General features: G+C 39.5%; 1 protein-coding gene across 1 annotated transcript in view; it reads left to right on the top strand.

The window, feature by feature from the left end:
- The first annotated feature begins 20,480 nt into the window (after nucleotides 1–20,480).
- Nucleotides 20,481–21,884, top strand: part of LOC113018855 (obscurin-like) — a 34,568-nt gene continuing 33,164 nt past the window's right edge. The window contains exons 1-2 of the mRNA XM_080295350.1: nucleotides 20,481–20,768; nucleotides 20,883–21,045. Coding sequence (XP_080151476.1) covers nucleotides 20,481–20,768; nucleotides 20,883–21,045 — 451 coding nt within the window. The remainder of the gene's footprint in view (nucleotides 20,769–20,882; nucleotides 21,046–21,884) is intronic.

Raw genomic sequence — 21,884 nt, 5'->3', positions numbered from 1 at the left:
AGATGTAGAAGTAGAATAACACTTTGGGGACATATAAAGTGGTAAATATGTTTGTTTGTTTTTTTTAAATAAAAATGCCATGTTTATCAGTCAAGTAGAATCAGAAGACAGACGATTGCTGATCTTTCTGAATAACTTTTTGAGTAACGAGATAAAATATCAGTTTACGTCAAAAATCAGTGCAAAAAGTGGATGCAGCATTAATCGTACCACTGACGAATGATTTGTGATGTATTTTCCCCACATAGTGCTTAAAAATGAAAACGTTAAGAATTGGACTGTGACGGTTATTCTCATTGTTTGGTTTTGTGTATTTGCTGTAATACTTTGTGTTCTATGACAAGTACAAACAAATATCAACAGAGAGAGGAGAAAAGAGTCAAAAGCACTTGTTGTGCAAGGATTAAAACATGTCAGTCTGTAATCTCATCACCAGTTTTCACCCACGTCAGCAGGAAAACACCTCCTTAAGGTGCATGAATTAATTACAGTTTGTCTTTTTAAAGCGTAGTCTGTAGAATATGGTTTGGTTCACAATATTAGAGCCTGAGATCAAAGACAAAGATAAAGTTTGGAAACAGAAGAGGACCCCAAAACAGTTTCTTTCTATTAAGCAAAACCTGATTTAGCACAGGGGTCACTATGGTCACCACAATGGCAGGGAGAAAGCTTCACAGGAGTGGGGACCACTGTAAAAGAGGGAGAGATGCGTTATTCCAAATTATGAAGGTGAGTTTATTAATGGAGGGCAGTGAGAAGAGATTGCTGATTTGGTGAGATGATGAGAGCCAGAGATTAATAATAAGTAATGATTTAATGCATAGTGTGTATAAATGGGGTGATATGGTTTATAAGACCATTAAGATGGGGCCTGATTATTCAAGACTTTGTATGTGAAGAGCAAGATTTTGAATTCAATTCTGCAGGGAGCCAACGAAGGTAAGCCAGTATAGGAGAAATATGCTCTCTCTTGTCAGTACTCTTCCTGCAGCATTTTGATCGACTGAAGGCTTTTCGGTTTTTAGGACCTCCTGATAATGAATTACAGCCTAGAAGTAATAAATGAATCAATTTGTTTTTGAGCGTCACTCTAAGACAGGATATTTCTAATTTTAGAAATATTGTGCAAATGGAAGAAAGCAGCTCTTCATATTTGTTTAATATGTGCATTGAAGGACATATCCTGGTCAATAATGACTCCAAGTTTCCTCACCGCGTTACTGGAGGCCATGGTAATGCCATCCAGAGTAAGAGTCTGGTTAGATACCATATTTCTAAGATTTTCATGATTTTCAAGATTTACATCTTTAAACTTAGTTACAGACGGACATCTATTGTGATGAAACGTATTCCCCGCTGCTCTTTAATCCCTTACAGTAAATTTAAATGTTATGCGAAAATGACAGGACAAGAGACGGTTTTCAGGAAATACTGTTAAGATATAATATGTTTATAGAAATGATGAATATAAACAATTATTGTAATAACCAGCACACACTGAAATATTATTTTTAACATTTATATGGAATGCAATGCTAATAGAATTCCATGTGTAAAGCATTTGTAAAGCACTAACCTGCACTATTAGTGTTTGTCCACAAGGTGTCACAATTTCTACCTCAACAGAGTTGAAATGAAATCTTTAAGGCCACAAGTTCAACTTCAGATCTTTGCTGGAAAATAAGCAAGCGCTCACAAAGTTACTGAATATTTTCCTGCAGCCATGAAAGTTTAAACGATAAACATTTTATGTATCTATCTATCTATCTATCTATCTATCTATCTATCTATCTATCTATCTATCTATCTATCTATCTATCTATCTATCTATCTATCTATCTATCTATCACCGCAATATAGATTTTAGTCTATATTGCCCAGCCCATAGGAAACACCCCCTAGGGTGCTAAGATCCTGTGGGACTCCCAGATACAGACGGACAACATTGTGATGGCTAATCAACCGGACATAGTAGACAAACAGAAGAAGATGGCCGTAGTGATAGATGAAAGCAACATCAGGTGATGTTGCTGTCCTAGGGGGCGTCTCCTAGTGCTGGGTGATATAGCTTAAAATCTATGTCGCATTATAATTCGAAGCATGTGCGGTAACGATATATTGTGATATATCTATCTTATATCTCTTCTCAAAATGACTGAACATACTTGGATACCAGATACATTGCAGAATAATAAACACACTTCAAAAACGTACAGAATGCCATTTTGAAAACATTTATTGTGCAAAACTTAAAGAAGAATGTTTAAATTACAAAACTTTTCAACTTTTTCCAAACAATGTAAAACAAAATTCTTAAATAACAAATAAAAATGAAGATAAATGCACAAACATTTTTGAATAAAAAAAATGCAGGTAAAATATCACTAAAACACAAAATTCTAAGTTGTTTAAAATAAAGTGCAAAGTGTAAATAAATAAACATTACAATTCTTCCTGCTGTCTTGATTAATTATTTATATCGCACAAAAAGTAGAGCTGCACATATTTGAAAACCCTATAAGTTTAACAGGTTTCTTGTCTGTTAAATATCGAACAACAAATTTCAAACTTGCAATATGTAGCACAAATACAAACAAAACATCAGTGTTTATGGTCCTTGTGTGCAAATCAGAGGTTGTTCGCCAGGAACAGTTTGTTAACAGTCAGTGCAGATTGGTGGCATGTTACTATGTTACCACTGGTGCTGAATGCCCTTTCTGAAGGGGCACTCGTGCCAGGAATGCAAAGGTATTTCCTGGCTAGGCTTGCCACCCTGGGAAATTAGCCTGGTGCAGCTTTCACCAGTCCAGTGGGTCAGCGTCTCCTTCGTCATCCAGTGCCTGCAGGTAACTCTTAAGCTCTATTTCAATCACTTCTCTGTCAGTGAGGGCAGCTGGGCCAGGCTGAGCAGAGCCTTTTTGAAAAAGCTGCCCAGACATCGTTTACTCCTCTTGGGTTCTTTCTGGGCTTTTCCAGCAGCTCCTGTGCTTGTGTGTGATGGTGGTGACTCTGTGGCAAACACAGCTTCCGTCTCTAGCAGTGACTGAATTTCTTGCTTTTGTGAACTCTCTTCGGTCATCAGCTATATATGATGATCTGAAGCGTGGCTCGACAAAGGAGGCCGTATCCAGAAGGTCATCAGTTGCAGGTTCTGAGTACTTCTAATTTAAATACTTGAGGATGGCTCTCTTTATGTCCTTCGTCAAGTCTGTGTCTTCATCAACTAGAGCATCTGCTCTAGTTTTAAGCCTAATCTTGAAAGTAGAGATAGTGTCTGTCTCCCGAATCCAAACAAGTCAGTTGGTACCAGGTGCCTGTTTTTTCTGTCTGCTTTCAGGACCTGTGATATGGCCTTCTTCTGTTCAAGCACCAGGTGAATCATCTGTTGTACAGACCCCCATCTTGTTGGTGTTTCAGTGATGAGGCCGTGAGGAGGCAGATTTAGCTCAGCCTGTGCATTAGCCTTTTCAAGTGTAAGAAAAGGCACTCACTATTTTCTTGCACTTGCCAGTTGCACGTTCAACACAGGCATCTTTTATGCTTCTCTCTAAGGACAAAATTGGAAGATATTAATATTAGTCCCATTACACATGCACAAGATAACAAAACATCTGTACAATCACATCATCAGCATGTACAAATACCAGCATTATCTAATCCTAGATAAAGCTGAATTAATTATTTTATTTGATGATTAACACCACACCGTACTACTACTACTACATATTAATGACTAATATATAATGTTAGGAGTAATTATATCAGATTATATTATATACTGTATAATGATATAATAAATAACACACACATTGTGTGTGTGTGCGCACATGTTAGAGAAATCCTGTGGAGAGTCATAAAATCAGGGGTTGACATTATTTTTTTTTGCTCTAGAACTCTAATGAGTACCTACATGTATTAATTGGTACGCACCAAAATTAAAAATGTTTTCTGTGTTTCGGCCCTGCTGGGAAGAGCGCGCCCTCTCTTCGTTATCATCGGACTACATTTCTCCAGTTCGAACGATATTCCGATGTCATTGCTATGCATCCTGGTAATCTCGTTCACTCTTGGCAAACAGCTTGATGTATTCCATGTACAGGAGGTGGCTGACAACTGCTCCATTCTGTAGTCGTAGCCAGTCTTGTTAATGATCTCACTGAGGGGGTTCAGGTCTATACAGAACAGCAGTGGGGACAGAGCATCTCCTTGGTAGATCCCGCACTTGATGGTGACTTGTGCTATGGGCTTGGAGTTGGCTTCTATGTTGTCCGCCACATTCCCATTGAGTTCCTGATGAAGGCTCTCAGAGTCCTGTTGATCTTGTACAGTTCTAGGCATTCCAGGTGTGGGGCATTGAGTCATAGGCCTTCTTGTAATCAATCCAGGCAGTGCACAGGTTGGTCAGGCTAGTCTTGCAGTTTCAGCTGACTGCTCGGTCTACCAGTAGCTGGTGTTTTGCACCTCTGGTATTCTTGCCAATACCTTCCTGTGCCCCACTCATGTATTTAACCATGTGCCTGTTCATCTTAGCCGCTATGAAAAGGCAAAAAGAAGGTACGACGAAAAAAAAAATCAAAGGAGTGAAAGGATTAGACCCATACGAGCATACAGAGCGGACTAAGACATTAGTGTGCTGCCCAACTTAAAACATAAAAACAACACTAAAAGTCCAGCGGCATCAGCGACAGCATTAAAATCCACTCAAATCGGAGCGGGGCACAGAAAACCTGGCGACGTCCCCGGCTGCCCTGTCTGTCTCTTCGCTCCGGAGTACTGGAAGAGAGAGGGGACAGCGACAGTCACTGTTCTTTCCAGTGAAAGGGATTTCAGTGTGTCTCGGGACTTACCCCGCAATCCAGGCCCTCCGTTGCCTCTTCGTGACTTTGGAAACATGACTTGAACAATTTTTCTTCCATGAAGGAATCCGATAAAAAACGATCTCTTCACCCGTCGGCTTCCCATGGCTGTCATGTGACCGGCTATGGTAGTTAATAACACAACAGCTTCTTGCCAATCTCTGTGTCTCTGTTTATCTCTGTGTGATTGTTGTCTTATAATAGCTCGCGCGCTATTATAAGACAATAATAGCGCGCAAAGGTAAAATCCTTTGCGGTTTTACCCCCGAAATGACGTCACATTCTCGAACTCTATTACAGTTTTTCTCCATTGGTTTGGCTTATTTCTTGAAACAGAAATTACATTCTCAAAACTCTAAGATCATTTGGCAAAACACTCTTACAGTTTAGCACAACACTATAGCTCACCTGCAAAAGCTCACATCTCTTCCAAAACTGTTCACTCAGGCTTCAATCTAAATCCCTTTCTCATTTAAACAGTCAGTGTCTCCAAAATGGCAAAGATCCTTCTCAATAGCTTTGGCTCATTTCTCGACACAGATCGGACATTCTCATTATTCTTGGTGCTTTTGTCAAAATAAACCTGGATGGTTGATCACAACAACATGGTCCACCTGCAAAAGCTCATACCTCCCCTAAAACAGTTCACTCATGTGTCAAAACTACATTTCTTTCTAATCTGAATAGTCAGTGCCCCCAAAATGCATCGTCCCTTTGGCATTGTGTGAGTACTGCCATACAAAATGTTTAGGTGTTTTGTCACTATGGCAGAGGACAGAAAAGACTAGCCTCCAAGGTTTGACATCACAGATTGCACTCACACAACCAAGGAAATTATAACCATTTTTTATTCACACGCAAAGAAAGTTTTATACATATGTAAAAAGAAAATGTACATTACAGTAGTAAATTGTATGAACACAAAATCAAAAAACAAGGACTTATTCAGTGGTCGCTGTACTCATTCTCCCGCTCTTGTCCACTGTCTTCACCCTCCTGATTATTTACATGCTGTTGTCCGTCTGGTCCCCTGCATTGATCTCCTGTAATGTCGTCATACGCTGCGTCCATAGCATGGAGCAGGGACGGCTGATCCTGAGCATGATGCTCATACACTCTCCACCTCCAAGCAGAGAAAAACTCCTCTATCGGATTGAGGAGAGTAAGGTGGTAGGAACCCCATGACCATCCTTGGATGCGTTGCAAACCAGCCCCTAATGAGTGGGCTATGGTGGAAATTGACATTGTCCCACACAATTACATAAATGGGTAGGTGAGGCCCTATGAGACCTCTCTCATTTTCAGGGATAAAATCGGTATAAAGGCGATCCAAGAAGATGAGGAGCTTGTGTGTGTTGTATGGGCCAAGACTGGGGATGTGAGTGGCCACACCATTCTCAGAAATGGCAGCACACATAGTTATATTGCCCCCTCGCTGACCTGGGACATCCACTGTGGCCAGGTGGCCAATAATATTACGGCCACGTCTTCGGCCCTTGGCCAGGTTGAAGCCAGCTTTATCCACGAACACCAGGATGTGAGGGGTCTCATATCCTTCCAATGCCATTATTCTCTAAAATAGAGTAAAGAACATAAAATCAGTCATACAGAAGAGTCATATACTACAGTTAGACAATTACATGTTCTCCCCCACAGGTTCAATATACTACAGGCCACTGCTCCAGTGGTTCTAAACTAGTGATAGGCCTATGAGGAAGTACTGCAGGGGTATTTGATAGAAAGGGGAGTGGGAAATACTGGTGACTTACTGAGATGTTACAGTAAAACCTACAATATTAGATAGATTTGATTGGGAGACAACAAAATAAGGATTATAATGAGAATTGTATCATACAGTAAACTGCAGGTTTCTGTTGAAATTGTTGAAGTCAGATGAAGCAAATACTGATTCTGAAATCAGGTAAAGGAGGTATTGAAACCAAATAAGTGAACTACTGCTTACTGTGATTACAGGTAAGGTTATAATGAGAGACAACCAGTAACTGACTTACATTTATATACTGGTAGCGCAGATCCTTCACTCTGTCAGAGCTCCTCTCAAATGGTACCCTGTAGATTTGTTTCATTGTCATCTGATGCTTCTTCAAAACCCAGTCTATTGTGGAGATGCTTATTGTGTTTATATTCTGGAATATATGATTGTACTGAAGGATGGCATCACGGATCTGTCGCAATGTGATGGCATTATTTGCGGCCTCTTCCCCCTATTCCTCCACCACGCATTCTCAGTCTTCTTCTTCTTCTTCTTCTTCTTCTTCTTCCTCCTTGAGGAAGAACTTCCCCTTGTCCGTTTGCTTGGCCTTGTCTATCCATGTTCAGAGCCTCGGACTGGCTCTGGTCAAGCTCTATATATCTGTGTTTGGCAGCACACAATCATGACACTCCCCCTTCGTTAGTCTAGTTTCACCTGACTGTCAATGACTGTCATCAATTTATCAAATATTCAAAGAAATTCATATATGGTATTCATGGTATTATGTTCTTGACCAATTTTGACAATTGAACAGACAGTTGTGCATGCGAGTACTTATACAATGAAATCATGCTGACATGTTTTGGAGAGAATGATCATTAGACTGAGAATCAACTAATCAGTTTAGATCTACAAGATCTATTCATTTGGAAAATGTGCTAAATGTGGGCTAACTGTATAACTGTAGGCTACTTGTACTTAATCATTTGCAAAGATGCACTGAGACAATTGAGACATGTACTTAGGCATTTGCCACTTGATAAAATGAATGAGAAATGCCATTCTGTTGTGAACATTTGCCAAGAGGTTTGTCCATGTTATTTTGAGAATGTAATTTCTGTTTCAAGAAATGAGCCAAACCAATGGAGAAAAACTGTAAGGCCCATGATCAGTAGTGAGTCAGCGACCCTCCTAGGGACACTCCCACTAGGGGTTAAAGTCTGTGACTTTCCAACATTTGACCTTAGAAGTGAAGAACCTTCTCAGATGAGAGGTGAAACGTCTTCAAGAAACAAGTCCTGTCACTTTCCCACCTCAAGCTACTTAGACAAACGTGACTTCAATGACTGAGAACCTACACAGACATGTGTAGTGTAACAGTGTCAGACATGACATTTGGGAGGTGCAGATCATGAAGAGGAAAGGAGAAGAAAGAAAGGAAAAGAAAAAGGAGGAAATGGGGAAAAAAGAACAAAGCACAACAAAGCATAATGGATAAAGAAACAACCCCCTTGAAAAGAGCAGAAAGAAGACGAAAGCACCAGGCAGAGTGCCCACACCCAAAAAGCTGAGCCTGCCAGAGGCCAGCACGAACTGAGGACTGCCTCAGGGCTACAGGCACATGCATGCACAAAGACACACGCACATCCACATCAACCCACTGCTCTAAAACCCATTTAAAAACCTGTTAACTCTAATGTCTTATTCTTGCTATTAAACCTAGTACAAAGAAGAGCTGACAATTTGGTCCCGTTATAAGTGAGGTATTTAACACGACGAAGCAACACATGGTTTATTGTTGTTGTTATATAGATATGTGTATATTATAGAGATGTATGGCCTGGACCAAAAATACCAGGTGCCCGACTTCCTGTCCCAGTCCTGCCCTGTTTATGGCAGTGCTTTGTGTATTTACTCATTATGCAGTCAAGTTGTAAAGGTGCTGTAGCAACATGAGTACATATAATGGTAAAGGTTTGGAATAATTATTAAAATACAATTACACACGGAACAAAAAACATCCTGACATCTCACTCCTCTGTTTTTCACCCTGTGCAAACAATTTACTGAACTACTATTATTGTTTTTTCTTGTTTGTATAAGTCAAAACTTTTGTAACCTGAACAGAGACCAAACGGAAGCATTTGTTATGCCCCACAGGTAAGTGTTTGTGTTTCTGTGATCAGTTCTCTATAACTGTCTTTTTGTCATTTGTTACCATTGTGGCCTGAAGCGCTCAGCTTTATCATAAAGGTCACCTTTGTTTGGTTCTGAGTCCTGATCTACATTTGGTTCTGCTTTTTAAACTGATCTGGATTGGCAATATGTAGTGTTCAACACAAACATCAATATTACATGTATCATATTACAGCGTTTCAGTCAGTGTTTCAAATCATCTGTTTTTCTTCCATTGTGTTTACATTTAATCAATGTGACATTCAGTGTGCATTTCCACACATACATGTCAAAGCAAGACAAAAAATTCAGAATAAACGAGCTCCTGCTTTGTTTTGATATATCAACAGATAATAAAGTTAACCTTAAATTTATTTGCTGCCTTTGTTACTTTAAAAAACAAAAAAAAAAAAACCCCATACAGGTCTTTAGTTCAACTACAAGAATTGATGGCATTAATCCCAACAGACACTGTTTTTGTGTCCGAGGCATGGGAAACTGTCCTCCACAGACTTAGGATGCGGGTCAGATCGCTCTCCTGGACTGAGCCTGTCTTGGTCGTGTTGTTTTGTCGTATTGTGCTGTGGCAAGCAGGAGGAAGGTCCCAAATGCAGGACTTGGTACACACAGGGATGAACTTAAAAGGCAGCTTCATTTTGCTGTTAAACCTTAGGATACTACAAAACAAAACTTAACCTGGGAAATTTAAACTAAGACTAGAGAACAGGATACTAAGAGTTACAAGGGAACACTTAGCACAGGAAAATCACACAGCTAAGAGGGTACGAGACAGCAAAGGGCAATGGAAAGCACAGGGTTTAAATATACCAAGGAGGGAACGGGGGAAACACAGCTGGGATTAATTAGATATAATACATGGGACCGTCAAAGTAAAACAGGAAATAACACAGCCCATGTTTTTCAAGTCATTTTATTATCTAAGCAGCGAGCTCTGCTGCATCTGAGCTGTCAGCCTTCATGAAGTCAAGAAAGCCCTCATGTATGACCTCTCTGAAAGGTTTATCTGATGATCAGTGACATTTTATCTTTTTTCTGAAGGTCTTAGGTTTCATCAGCTATTACACCCAACTTTGTTTAACTTCCCTTTTTATTTCCTCTTGAACACTTTCTGCCGGAGTCTCTACTGATGGAGTGCTCTAACCATGTGTAGTCTCTGTACCACAAATGAATGCCCTCTTGCTGTGTCCATGTTGCGTCTTGGGGAAAACCCTAAGGACAGGCTGCACTGGACCCTCTGCTCTTGACTGGGAAATGTCTGGTGGGAAGCAAACTGAATTAATGTTTCGGTCAGTTGTTCATATTCCTATAGCTTCAGAAAGTAATTTGAATGAGTGCATATTTTAGAGAAATTCAAAGACCATGTACAGAATGAAAAGCATACCATCAGGTCATACTGGAGCAGAACGTTCCTTTGACTCTGGTGGCTCAGCAGAATGCAGGGTTAAGTTTATTAACCTCACCCTGGTTGCAGACAAAGTCCTGTCCCAGTATGTGGCTAAAACACAAATATGTCACAAACTCCAAGCATGTATCAAGCTAAAACTATTCTTTCTATAAGACCAAATTATTTTTTCTTTAAAATTGAAGGAAAGAGTTGGAAGCTTGGACTCTAAACTTGAGTTGTGGTATATGTGAAGATATGCAAACCAATAAGAATAAAGCCATTATTTTAAAGTTATGATAAATCATGTCACCAACCCGGTGTACAAATTCAGTAAACTTATGTTACATTTCACAAGACGATAATATAGTTTTGCCAGATTGCGATAATCATTTTTTTTCCAAGGATAACAACAACTCAAAATCACAGGATCTAGAAGAATCTACCCTGATCTCATTTAATCAACTATTATAAAAATAATTTTGTTAGGGATTTTATCAAGAGAAACACTACACTTCTGGTTTGTCAGGACATATCAGATATAGGAGTGGGTTTTGATTTTTCTGACTAAAATCGATTTTAAAAAATGAAGCGATTTTTAAAATGAAGCGAAATTGATTTATTACAATCCTAAATCAATTTTTAAATATAAAGTTATTTTGTGCGGTTAAATCTCACAAGAGTGTTTTGACAACTGGCGAACAGGTAAAACAGTAAATGAGAGCAGGTAAACAGATTCTGCAAAAAGACGTAAAAACAAAGCGCGGAACCAACGCATCAGAATCAGTCAGATGTCGGCTTTCTCCCTCGATGGCACGTACACTGACACGCCGTCAGAGCTGATAGATCGGCGGGCCTCCCTCATGTTCCTTGTGTTGTGTAGAAACTATAATCGCTGTATTGACAATTTACATTATTTACATTTTACGTCTCCTAAACACACTTTAGCTCTGATGTGAATGTGGTGTTGTTTTATTTTGCTATCAAACCTCAGTATTTGCAAAGAGGAACTGGATGTTCAATCCAATTATAAGTGAAATGTTTAACACAGTGAAGCAACGTGTGGTTTGTTGCAATACTTTGTGCATTTACTCAGTATGCACTGAAGTTTTAAAGTTACTATGGGAACTTGAGCAAAATAAAGGTAAACGTTTTTAAGCAATAATTGTTATAACCCTATTAGATTCACAACAGAAAACATCCTGACATCTCACCTCTGTTTTTGAATTTCTGCAAATGATTTGTTTTAAATAAATAATTCAAATCCACAGTAAAACTGAAAACAGTGAATAAGTGTTGATAATGTTTTAGGGTTAATTTACTCATATTGTAGGGACACCATAATATCTTCTATCAGTCTATACATAGGTATAGGCCCCCTGAACTGTCTGCTCATCGCCACCCTTGCCGTCCGCACGGTAGCACGGCCCCCTGAACGGTCCAGGCTCCTGTGCTGTTGGCCTCCGGGCCGGTCCTCTGAGGTGTTCTGTTTTGGACTTTGTTTTCTTGAGTTCTGGTGTGTTTCCTTTTTTTTTCTTTTGATTTTGGACTCGTGATTTGTTTTTTGACTTTCCAGTGCTTTGGTTTTGTTTTCAGTTTTTCAGTTTTCAAGTTTTAGTTTTCCCAGTTTAGAGTGTTTTCAGTTCTGCTTCTCGCCACCCTTTTTGTGTTGTACTTCACCCTTTTGTAAATAAAGCTCACTCACTACTACGCAGTCTGCATCTTGGGTCCATTATTAATCCTCACACGGCCTGCCTCGGCACCCCGTGACACACACTCACTCTCTCTCTCTCTCTCTCTCTCTCTCTCTCTCTCTCTCTCTCTCTCTCTCTCTCTCTCTCTCTCTCTCTCTCTCTCTCTCTCTCTCTCTCTTCTTTATTTTTATTTTTACCTTTCTGTTGTGATGCTCTGGACATTTCTAAACCTCACAAGTTCACCCTCAATTTTCAACCCAATTTCCTATGCTCTCACTCTATCTATCTATCTATCTATCTATCTATCTATCTATCTATCTATCTATCTATCTATCTATCTATCTATCTATCTATCTATCTATCTATCTATCTATCTATCTATCTATCTATCTATCTATCTATCTATCTATACATGCACACACACACACACGTCAAAAAACTACCACTGACTGCCAAGATAAATTATTTCCATTACCATATCACAACTTCACTTCATCTTCAAAACCTTAGTACCGGTACACCAAACTTTCCGACAAATTTAGAAGCCTTTATTTGTGTATTTCCAGTACCCAGAGGAAGTACTGGGATCCTCTGTCAAGCTCATGTACATGTACTAGTATGTACAAATGCACACTGAATTTCGCATGTGATTATACACAAACAACCCCCCCCCCCCCCAAAAAAACCCAACTAACAGATGATTTAAAACAGACTGAAACACTGTAATATAATATATGTAATAATGATATTTGTGTTCAACACTACATACTACCAATCCAAATTATCTGAGTCTGTCCAGAGTCAGTTCAAAAAGCAGAACTAAATGTAGATCAGGACTTAGTGTAAAACAAAGGTGACCTTTATTATGAAGCTGATTGCTTAAGGCTACAATGGTACCAAAAGAAGAGAAGGGAAGTACAGAGAAATGATCACAGGAACAAAAAGAGATCTATAGATAGATCTATCTATCTATCTATCTATACATATATATATATAGAATAGAATAGAATTAGAATAGAATTCCAGTGGGACATGCCTTGATTTTGAGCGATCAAAAAATAATAGAATATAATTTTATATTTATAATTCAAAATCACAATAATCTTCCAATTTAGAACTACAAGTTAAAAAAGAACTAACATAAATAAAATACACTTCAGCTAATTACTTAAAAAAGAAAAATTATTTTCCCAAATCACGTGGAGCCACATGCGGCTCTTTAGTCCTTTTAGTGTGGCTCCGCGTGATTTGGGAAAATAAATTATTATTATTATTATTTTCCAACCCCTAATCTAGGTTAAGAAAACCCCCCAAAATTGATTCTGGATTAAGTCACTCAGATGGGTGGCAAAACACTTTTCCCACTAAACTCGCTATATCCCTCATAAAAACAATAGAAAAATAAAAAAGAAATGTAAAAATCTACATATCTATCTTGTATGAATGTATCAAATCTACCGCCCCATCACCACCAAAACTGAGGCAACTGATTGTACTGAGATTTTTTAAGTTGATGAACATATAAGCTGAAAGTTGTCAGAACTCCAGTATTTTGATTAAGGCAAGAAAAGAAAAGTAAAATGTTTAATAATTAATTTCAAAAATATTTTATAACTACAATTTAAAGTTTTCATTCATGTTTCCCATGAGAATAAGTTTAAATGTAATAAATTTAAAATGAAAGAGTACGACCCTTTTTCAGTTTAGCAAGACTTGTAATCCTTTTTAAAATAAACAAAAGTCAAAGGTCTGGTTATTGAAAACTCAAAAACACCAAGCTGCACACAAATCTTGAAAAAATATCAACGCATTAATTAATATTTCCTCAGTGCAGTCAATACTGCTAAATTTAAAAGCTTAAGTACATTTCTTCATTTTGAAAGTATTTTCTTGATCTCTACCAATAATGGACAAGAACCTATGTTGATCATCAAAGTGAGTGAAGTGGGTAGCACATTTGGTTTCTGGCAATATTAGTTGTTCTTGCAAGAGACTGAAATAAGAATTGTGACTTTCAAAAGGAGGACATGCAGAAACATATTCATATCAAAAAGTCCAGCCATTTATCTACATGGTCATGGTCATAAGATGAACTTCTCTTTGCTCATGTCTTTTACTTAACAATTATTCCTGGCCATTTTCATCAGTTTTGAAATATTCATCAACTCCTTCCCCTGAATTAACGATAAGACTACACATAATTTTTGTAAAGAATAGAGAGCACTGTATAAAAATAAATAAATAAAATACCTTCTTATAGACACTGTCTATAGTTTAACTATTAGCTAATGGTGCCACTGAATGAGAATTGCTTTGCTCATGTGTCACTAAAACATAACTTCTCCTTTTTTCTTTAAAGTAAAGCTGTTTGAGATCATCTGTGGATCAGAGTGCAGCAGGCTGGATGTGATGATGGGGCACTCTCTGCTCTGCATGGCGGGCTTTTTCTGTAAGTACACTTCTGACTGTTTGAATGGCACTGACTCATTAACAAAAGCCTTACTTTTTATTGATTTAGACTTTCTCTGTTTTAGTGCTCACTACTGTCATCCGTGCATATGCTGAAGGTAGGAAACAGTTTTCTTTTGTTGCTGTTATCTCCTATAATACTCTAGATAATATCCTTCCTGTGTTTACATTTCATGGTACATTTAAAATTTCACTGAATGTATCGGTTAACAATTTAAAATGATCATATTAAGAGTGTAACCACTTGAGCAGAAGTTTAACTCAGGTATTACATAAACTGTATATTTACTAAACAGTTTGTTGCCTTGATACAAAAGAATTTCTTTCTGTGCATGTTTATCTGAACAAATCACAGTACTGATTCACAGAGGTGGGAAGAGAAAAAGTAACAAAACTTACTGTAGAATTTTCAGGTATCTGCACTTTATCTATTATTAAAATTTATTTTTCTGACAACATTTTACTTCTTATATTTTTAAACAAATATCTTTACTTTCTAGTTCTGACATTTTCAAAACAGACTTGTTACTTTAGGGTCAGCTATGGCGTTTATAATGTGAGATAAAAGACATCCAGTGGACTACTTTTCGGCAGTGATGGGAATAATGGTGTTAAAAGTGACATTTCACTAACTAGTAATCTGACTAATTAGTGTTTCTATCGTTACAATGCTGTTACTGTTACTAACAAGAAATTGCGATCTGGACACGTTATTATTTTTCAACACACAGATGGTGTGATGGCGACGAGTTTAGTTGACTGCTAAATGTCACAGTTGCACATCACACCTGGAGACAGCCACCTAAACACTGTCTCCAGGTGTGATGTGCTCCTCTGTCTTATAGTGGACAGAAATTATTTTTTGGAGTTGCACAGATATGTGTATGGCATCTTTTACAACTCCTCCTTGCTCTGTAGATGACTTTTTAGGATTAATATTAATGAAACTTTGTCTTTTACTCAGATTGTGCAATATTATTATTCATCTGTTTGTTATTGATTGAATGTTTGTCTCATTCCCCCATTATATGCTGCTAAACTATTTTTTTTATTCATTGCATGACGTATGTCACTTATATTGATAGGTATGTTAATTTATTTTATTTTATTCTATTTTTATTCTATTTTATTGTATTTCTTTTTAATTTATTATCTTTATAGTTTTTATTCTATTCTTGTGCATGCATTTTTTCTTTTTCCTCTTGCCACAGTGAGCATATTCATGACAAAAGAATTTCCCTCGGGATAAATAAAATTCTTATCTTATTTTATTTGATACAGAACACCTGATTGATCTGTAAATAGTTTGAAATTGTTATATGAAGAATGCCTTGGCTGCCTTTTTTAGGCAAATAGCTGGATATAATGTTGTTGTTTGCAGAACTTGTGCATAGGTTTTTAAAATTTACAATTTGCATTTCAAGTTATGAAAATGATTAATTAAACATGTTTGTGGTTGCTTTTTGTTGGATTTTTGATCAACTGTTTGATCTTGTTACTTATTAAGATTTAGCTATTACTGTAGAATGGGAGCGAGCATAAAGAAAGTAACTTTTTTCAGTTGTCAGGTAATTTCAAAGCTCAGCTCAACAAGCATCAGCAAATACACAAACTGTTTGTGCGCAGTTTGTCTTATAGTGTGTTGCTAGCTCAAGATCCAGCTGCTGTATCTCACAGGGAGAGAAAGACATGAAAATACTGAGTAGTTCATATCAGGTAAAAAGTTTATCTCAGTGCACCATTGTGTATATTTTATATTTTTATTTTTATTAATGTATAATGGCTGTGGTCTTTAGGATGAGTGTTGGCTTACATCAAATGTAGTAGACTAATTCAGATTTAAGATGATGATGCTTTGATTAATTCACTTCTATACCACCTTTAGACACTTGGTTAAAAAAAGAGGATGTGGTGGTGGAGGGTAGTATGGTGGCCCTGAGAGGCCAAACGGACTGCAACTTAAAAAAAACAGCAATAAGAAAAACGCTGCAAAAGCACACAAAATACAATGGAAATAGGAAAAACAAAAACTGAAATAGGAAAAAACACAAAGGAAGTGTTTCTGGGGAGACAATAACCCGACGGACCAGTTGCAGGAACCCAAAACATGGTAGGTGTGTTTTATCATGATTCATATAATACTGAAGACGGATTTATAGGCTAATAGTCAGGCTAACACACTTACCACTCATCTTTTTTTCCCCTCACAACACCGATAGATCCTCCACTTCTTTTAAGTGTCTCCCAGCGCAATTCTTACCATATTTTGGTTCCATGGTGCCCCATGGCCAACTGTAGAGAATTTCAGAGGAATTTCAGAGCAGTCGACCCCTGCTAAAGGGTGGCTCACTCTCGTACGAGTTGAGAACAAAGTCCCAGTGGCCCAGGTGCCCCAAACCCTTTTGACATCCAGCAGTGCCCCTCTTCATAAAGGGGAGGTCCAAGCCAGGCAATCAATTTAAAAACTTTGTTCTCTCATAAATGAATCAGATGCACAAGGCTTCTTTTGAGTAATTTAAAAGTCAAATAAAATAATCCCAAAATGTTCCATGTTTTTGCACCATTAACATGTGCATTTAAAGTGGCCATGAAACACTACATGTATAAAGACCAGAGGTGGGATCAAGTCATTGTTTTGCAAGTCTCAAGTAAGTCTCAAGTCTTTATCCTCAAGTCTCAAGTCAAGTCTCAAGTAATGTCAGGCAAGTCAGAGTCGAGTCTCAAGTCACTGGTGTAAAAGTCCGAGTCAAGTCACAAGTCTGAAACTTTGAATTTCAAGTCCTTTCGAGTCTTTAAAAAAAAAAAACGAAAAAATAATGTTGCAGTTATGCTAAATGTAAATATTAGACCATGTAATTTTAAAATCTGTGTTTTTCTCAACACATGACAAAATAGTGAACTTAGAAAATATACACAAATTGTGAAATTGCACCTCTTTAAAATGCAGCTCAATTAAACTTAGCTCCAAGAATAATTTTCACCGACGGTTCTGAGATAAGCTGCATGTTATTCTTGGATGCGCTTGTAGGACCAGCTTTAAAATCGCATGACAAAAATATCATACACATTAAAAAAAAACTGTATCACCAACGTAGCCTGGACAACATTTGCTAGTTAGATGAAGTCAGCTATCTCATCTTAGCATATTTATATGCATATTTATAATCATACGGTTCTTGGAGTGAGTGCATACACTCATGAAGTTTAGTAACTTCAGGTCACTGCAACAAGCCCAGGTACAGTTTACCGACGGATGGGTGCAGGACCTTGAAATGCACCGTGTAGAACGAAAGACCATCGTACGTATCATAAGTTTACCAGTCTCACAAATTGTCGTCATAAATACACATTCGTTAACCGTTTATTAATAGGACCTTTGAGCTCAACGGTAATTAATTAGCAGTGGAAATAATTTCTGGTAGCATCACAGAAATGTAGCAGTGACAATAATACTGTATGCTGTAATCGCACTGGGCAATTAGTGATACAAAAAACCTGTTTTATCCTGTGAATAAAAGCATATGTTTTTGTCAATGTACCATAATAACAGAAGCGAAACACAATATTGTGTCAGGACAATTTACTATTTATGCACAATAAATAAAGGAGCATAGCGCGACAATTTCTGTTCAGCGCCAGACTTGCTTGTAACCTATATCACCAATTATGTTATGAAAATGACGTATTAACTACTAAAAAACACTGACCTTCGTGTAAATGCTTGGAGCAGACTAACCTGTGAGCTGGAGTGTTCTGGGACTTATATTTGGTCTTTGAATGGCTGCAATCCAGGCCATCCGTCGCGTCTTTGTTACTTCGGAAACATGGCTTGAACAATTTCTCTTCAACGACATAATCCGATAACAACCGATCTCTTTACCCGTCGGCTTCCCGTGGCTGTCATGCGACCGGCTATTGCAGTTAATAATACAACAGCTTCTTGCTATTTTTGTGTTTCTTTTTATCGCTGTATAACTGATTTTAATTGAAAGCCTGCGTGCGCTAGTACCGCTTGCCACGAGTTCCCAGAATCCTTTGCGGTTCTACCCGTGAATGACGTCACATTTTCAATCTCTATATAATATGCATGTTAAATTTTATATTTGGGGTGAAATATCAAGTCTTTTCAAGTAAACCGGTTCAAGTCCAATTCAAGTCCCAAGTCATTGGTGTAAAAGTCCAAGTCAAGTCACAAGTCTTAGAACATTTTTTCAAGTCAAGTCTAAAGTCATAAAATTAATGACTCGAGTCTGACTCGAGTCCAAGTCATGTGACTCGAGTCCACACCTCTGATAAAGACTACATGTATAATTTACAAAATGTGGACTTGCCTGCTCTGGCAAATGGTCATTAATCCAGTTTCTCAGACAAAGTGAAAAAATTAATAAATCAGTGGAAAACAAGGAAACTAAAAAGCGGTCTGCCTCTCCCCACCGCAGGGAAAAGGGTAACACCACCTGGGTCTGGGTGCGGTTCCCCCCTCCAGGGGCAAGGGTACCTAGACCTGGTTTGTAGAGTACGCTTGGGGAGTGTGATCGTGTATACAGCGTCTCTTTATGTCTGTCTCCACATTGGTTGAGTGTGGAGTAAGTGCACATGAGAGCATGAGGGTGGGAATGGATGTTTGTGTCTGTGTGTGCCTGTATGTTTGTGTCTATATGTCAGGTTGGGTATCAGACGCCACCTCTCTGGGGACACCTCAGGCCCTCCAAGGTTTGGAGGCCTATCTCCACCCACCACCACTTCCCCTGCCGGTGGCGGACTCCCTCAGGTGTCGGTGCGTTGGTGGTTCTTTGTATCTGGGGGTGGGCGTCCAGGTACACACCGGCTCACTCCTTGGCGGCCGCTTATTGGGGCTCGCTCGGGCCATTTCGGAGGTGGGGTGCCCCCGGCCTCTCGGCCTGGGGCTCGGTCACTCAGGCACAGCTGGCTGCCGGCGGAGCTCACGGGCGCGTCACTGCAACTCCCCCTGGCTTCTGCTCCGCGGCTGCTGAATGAGCCCTCATCTGGGACTCTCCTTAGCTCTTACTGGGACAGTGGTGCGGCTGCCCCTCTGTGGGTCTTCCTTGGTCTCTTGTGTTCTGGGGGCCTCTGGATGTCTGGAGTTTTGATCTCCTCCATACCTGCTTCATACCATAAAGGACAGGGCTGTGGCCCCCCCACACTCCCTAGCAGATCATTACATGGAGAAACCTTTGGAATGCAAGCATGCTGATCCACACAGGTATGCACACAGGTGTACACATGGGTATTCACAGACGCGGACTACAGCTTTCTTGGCTGCTGCCTCAAAGCACATTGTGCGCTGTCTATCTTGCGTGCTGCACAATATCGTTTATTATTTAGTAACTATTGATATCTATGGCTAGCTAGTTTATTGTGATGGTGCTTTTTTTTTTTCTCTCATTATGTTGCTCTTTGTTGTTTGCTGTCTCCTCTGTTTTTTTTTCTCCATACAGGTGACCCAGGAGTTTTTTTTTTTTTTTGTTTGTTTGTTTGTTTGTTTGTTTTTTTCTCTCTTCCCCCCCCCCTCACCGTCTCTTCTCCCCTTTGGTTTTCTTTCTTTCTCTCCCCCTCTTTCTTTCATTCTTTCCCCCTGTCCTATCCCACAGTCATGTCTGTCCCGTTTGCAACTGAAAATAAAATAAATTCATAATTATAATAAAGGTCAATCAAATGGACCAATATGGCAAGGCCATGATGATCCACTTGGTAAAATAAATTCGCTTGGCATCTTTCTTGGCCTCAAGACAACAATTCTGATGGCTATAGATCCAAACGGGACAAAAAAAAAAAAAAAAAAAAAAAAAAGGAAACTAAAAAGCAGTCTAATATGTCACTTTTTTTCTGACCTTGGCTGCATCAGTGAGCGTTATGTTAAAAAACAAGAATATACTGTCCTCTTTCAGTCTGTCTCTTTAGCAGTAAGTGGTATGCATTGGTTCCAAGTGCATATTATCACCACTGAAGTTGAACTCTTTCTTCTGAATCCATACCGACTTTGGTTGATTGAATGATATTTATTTAAGAATTTTTCTGGTCTACTGCTAAAAGGTTTTTCTAAAGATTTTGAGCATTAGGAGAGGAGTGATACTGGCCTATAGTTTGTGAAAAGGTGTTCATTTCCTGAAATATTCGTATTATCTTTGCAATTTACATTTTATTTGGAAATGAACCAGTTAAAAGGCTGGAACAGTCCTTCCCGGAGCGGCTCCTCTTCCTCCAGTCGGTGTGGACCCCTTGGATCCTCGTCCAACGTCTCCAGCTGGAGCGGCTCCTCCACAGCTTGCGACTTGAGCAGGCTTTCATGCAGCAGCCCCTCTTCCTCTGTCCGGTGCAGACCCTTGCGAGTGGCTCTTCCACAGCTCCCGGCAGGAGCAGGCCTTAATCCGGCTGTTCTCCCTCCTCCAGCAGGTGCAGACTCCCGCGCGGCTCGTCCCCCACCTCCGGCTGCCGAGGTACCTTCAGCAGCTCATCCACTGCTTCCCACCGTCAGTACATTCCGGTGTGGCTGGCAGTGGCGGGGTCGTCCAGGCCTGGAGCAGTGTCGCCATCTCCTCCATTCTTCTTAGGTGGCGCTCGGTCTCGTCCTGCAGTTCTTCCTGCTGAAGGCGTTCCACCACCGCCTGCTCTCACTACGTGGCCGCCAGCTCGGCCACCATTCTCATCAGTTCCTCCCTCTGCTGGCTCAGTCCTGGATCTGCCATGCCTCCCTTCCTGGGTTTCGGCACCACTGTGAACATGCACAACACCAACGCCAACAATCCCCAGTCAGGACCCAGTCCCATATTTAAGTTGGCGGGGCATGATTACTGATGCCGTACAGGTGTGCCCACCTGCCCTGCACGGCCCTGCAGATCACACCCTGCCACAACAACACAATACAATAAAATACTTATATAAACAGCAGTGTTCAACACAATCAGTCGTTGTTGGGATTTACTGACCAGTGATGCTGTGTTTTTTTTATGTGATCAGAGACATGAAGGTTGGGGAGGGTTTTGTAATCTAATCTCTGGGTAGTGAAAACATTGTCCAAAAAATTTGTTTCCCTGTGTAGAAAATTTAGTCTGTTTGTGCAGTTTTGGGTCTGCATGGATGAAATGCAATGGGTTGATTTATTGTCTCCTGCTCACTGACATGCTGATACATTTATTGGATTGTCATTGTTATTATTGTTATTGGAGCTCGATAGGTCTGCACTTGATGATCATAAGGTCCAGCAGAAGCTCTGTCTGTCTGAAAGCATGCTAGCCGGTCGAGTTGAATGGCGCTGTCGGGAATGTCATTTTCACAGTTTACGAGGCAAGCTGTATGGAGGTGAGAGAAGGACCCAAAATACCACAAACTGGGTGTCATCAGGATGCTGACAGAATGGCCAGGGAAGTAGAAGGACCTCACATCAAGAAGGCCCTGAGTAAATATGGTTATCTCCGTGAATTTTAAACCCAAAACATGCTGCGCCAAAAATTGGTCCACCCCAAGGATGGGGTCCCCCAACACAAACAGAGTAATATAGTGAACAGCAGGGGTCACCAACATGGTGCACGTGGGCAAAGTGCAGGTTGTTTAGC

This window comes from Astatotilapia calliptera, chromosome 3 (assembly GCF_964374335.1).
Source record: "Astatotilapia calliptera chromosome 3, fAstCal68.1, whole genome shotgun sequence".
NCBI classification, from domain to species: Eukaryota; Metazoa; Chordata; class Actinopteri; order Cichliformes; family Cichlidae; genus Astatotilapia; species Astatotilapia calliptera.
Note: the sequence above shows the minus strand (reverse complement) of the source record. Positions and strands in the feature narration are given on the sequence as shown.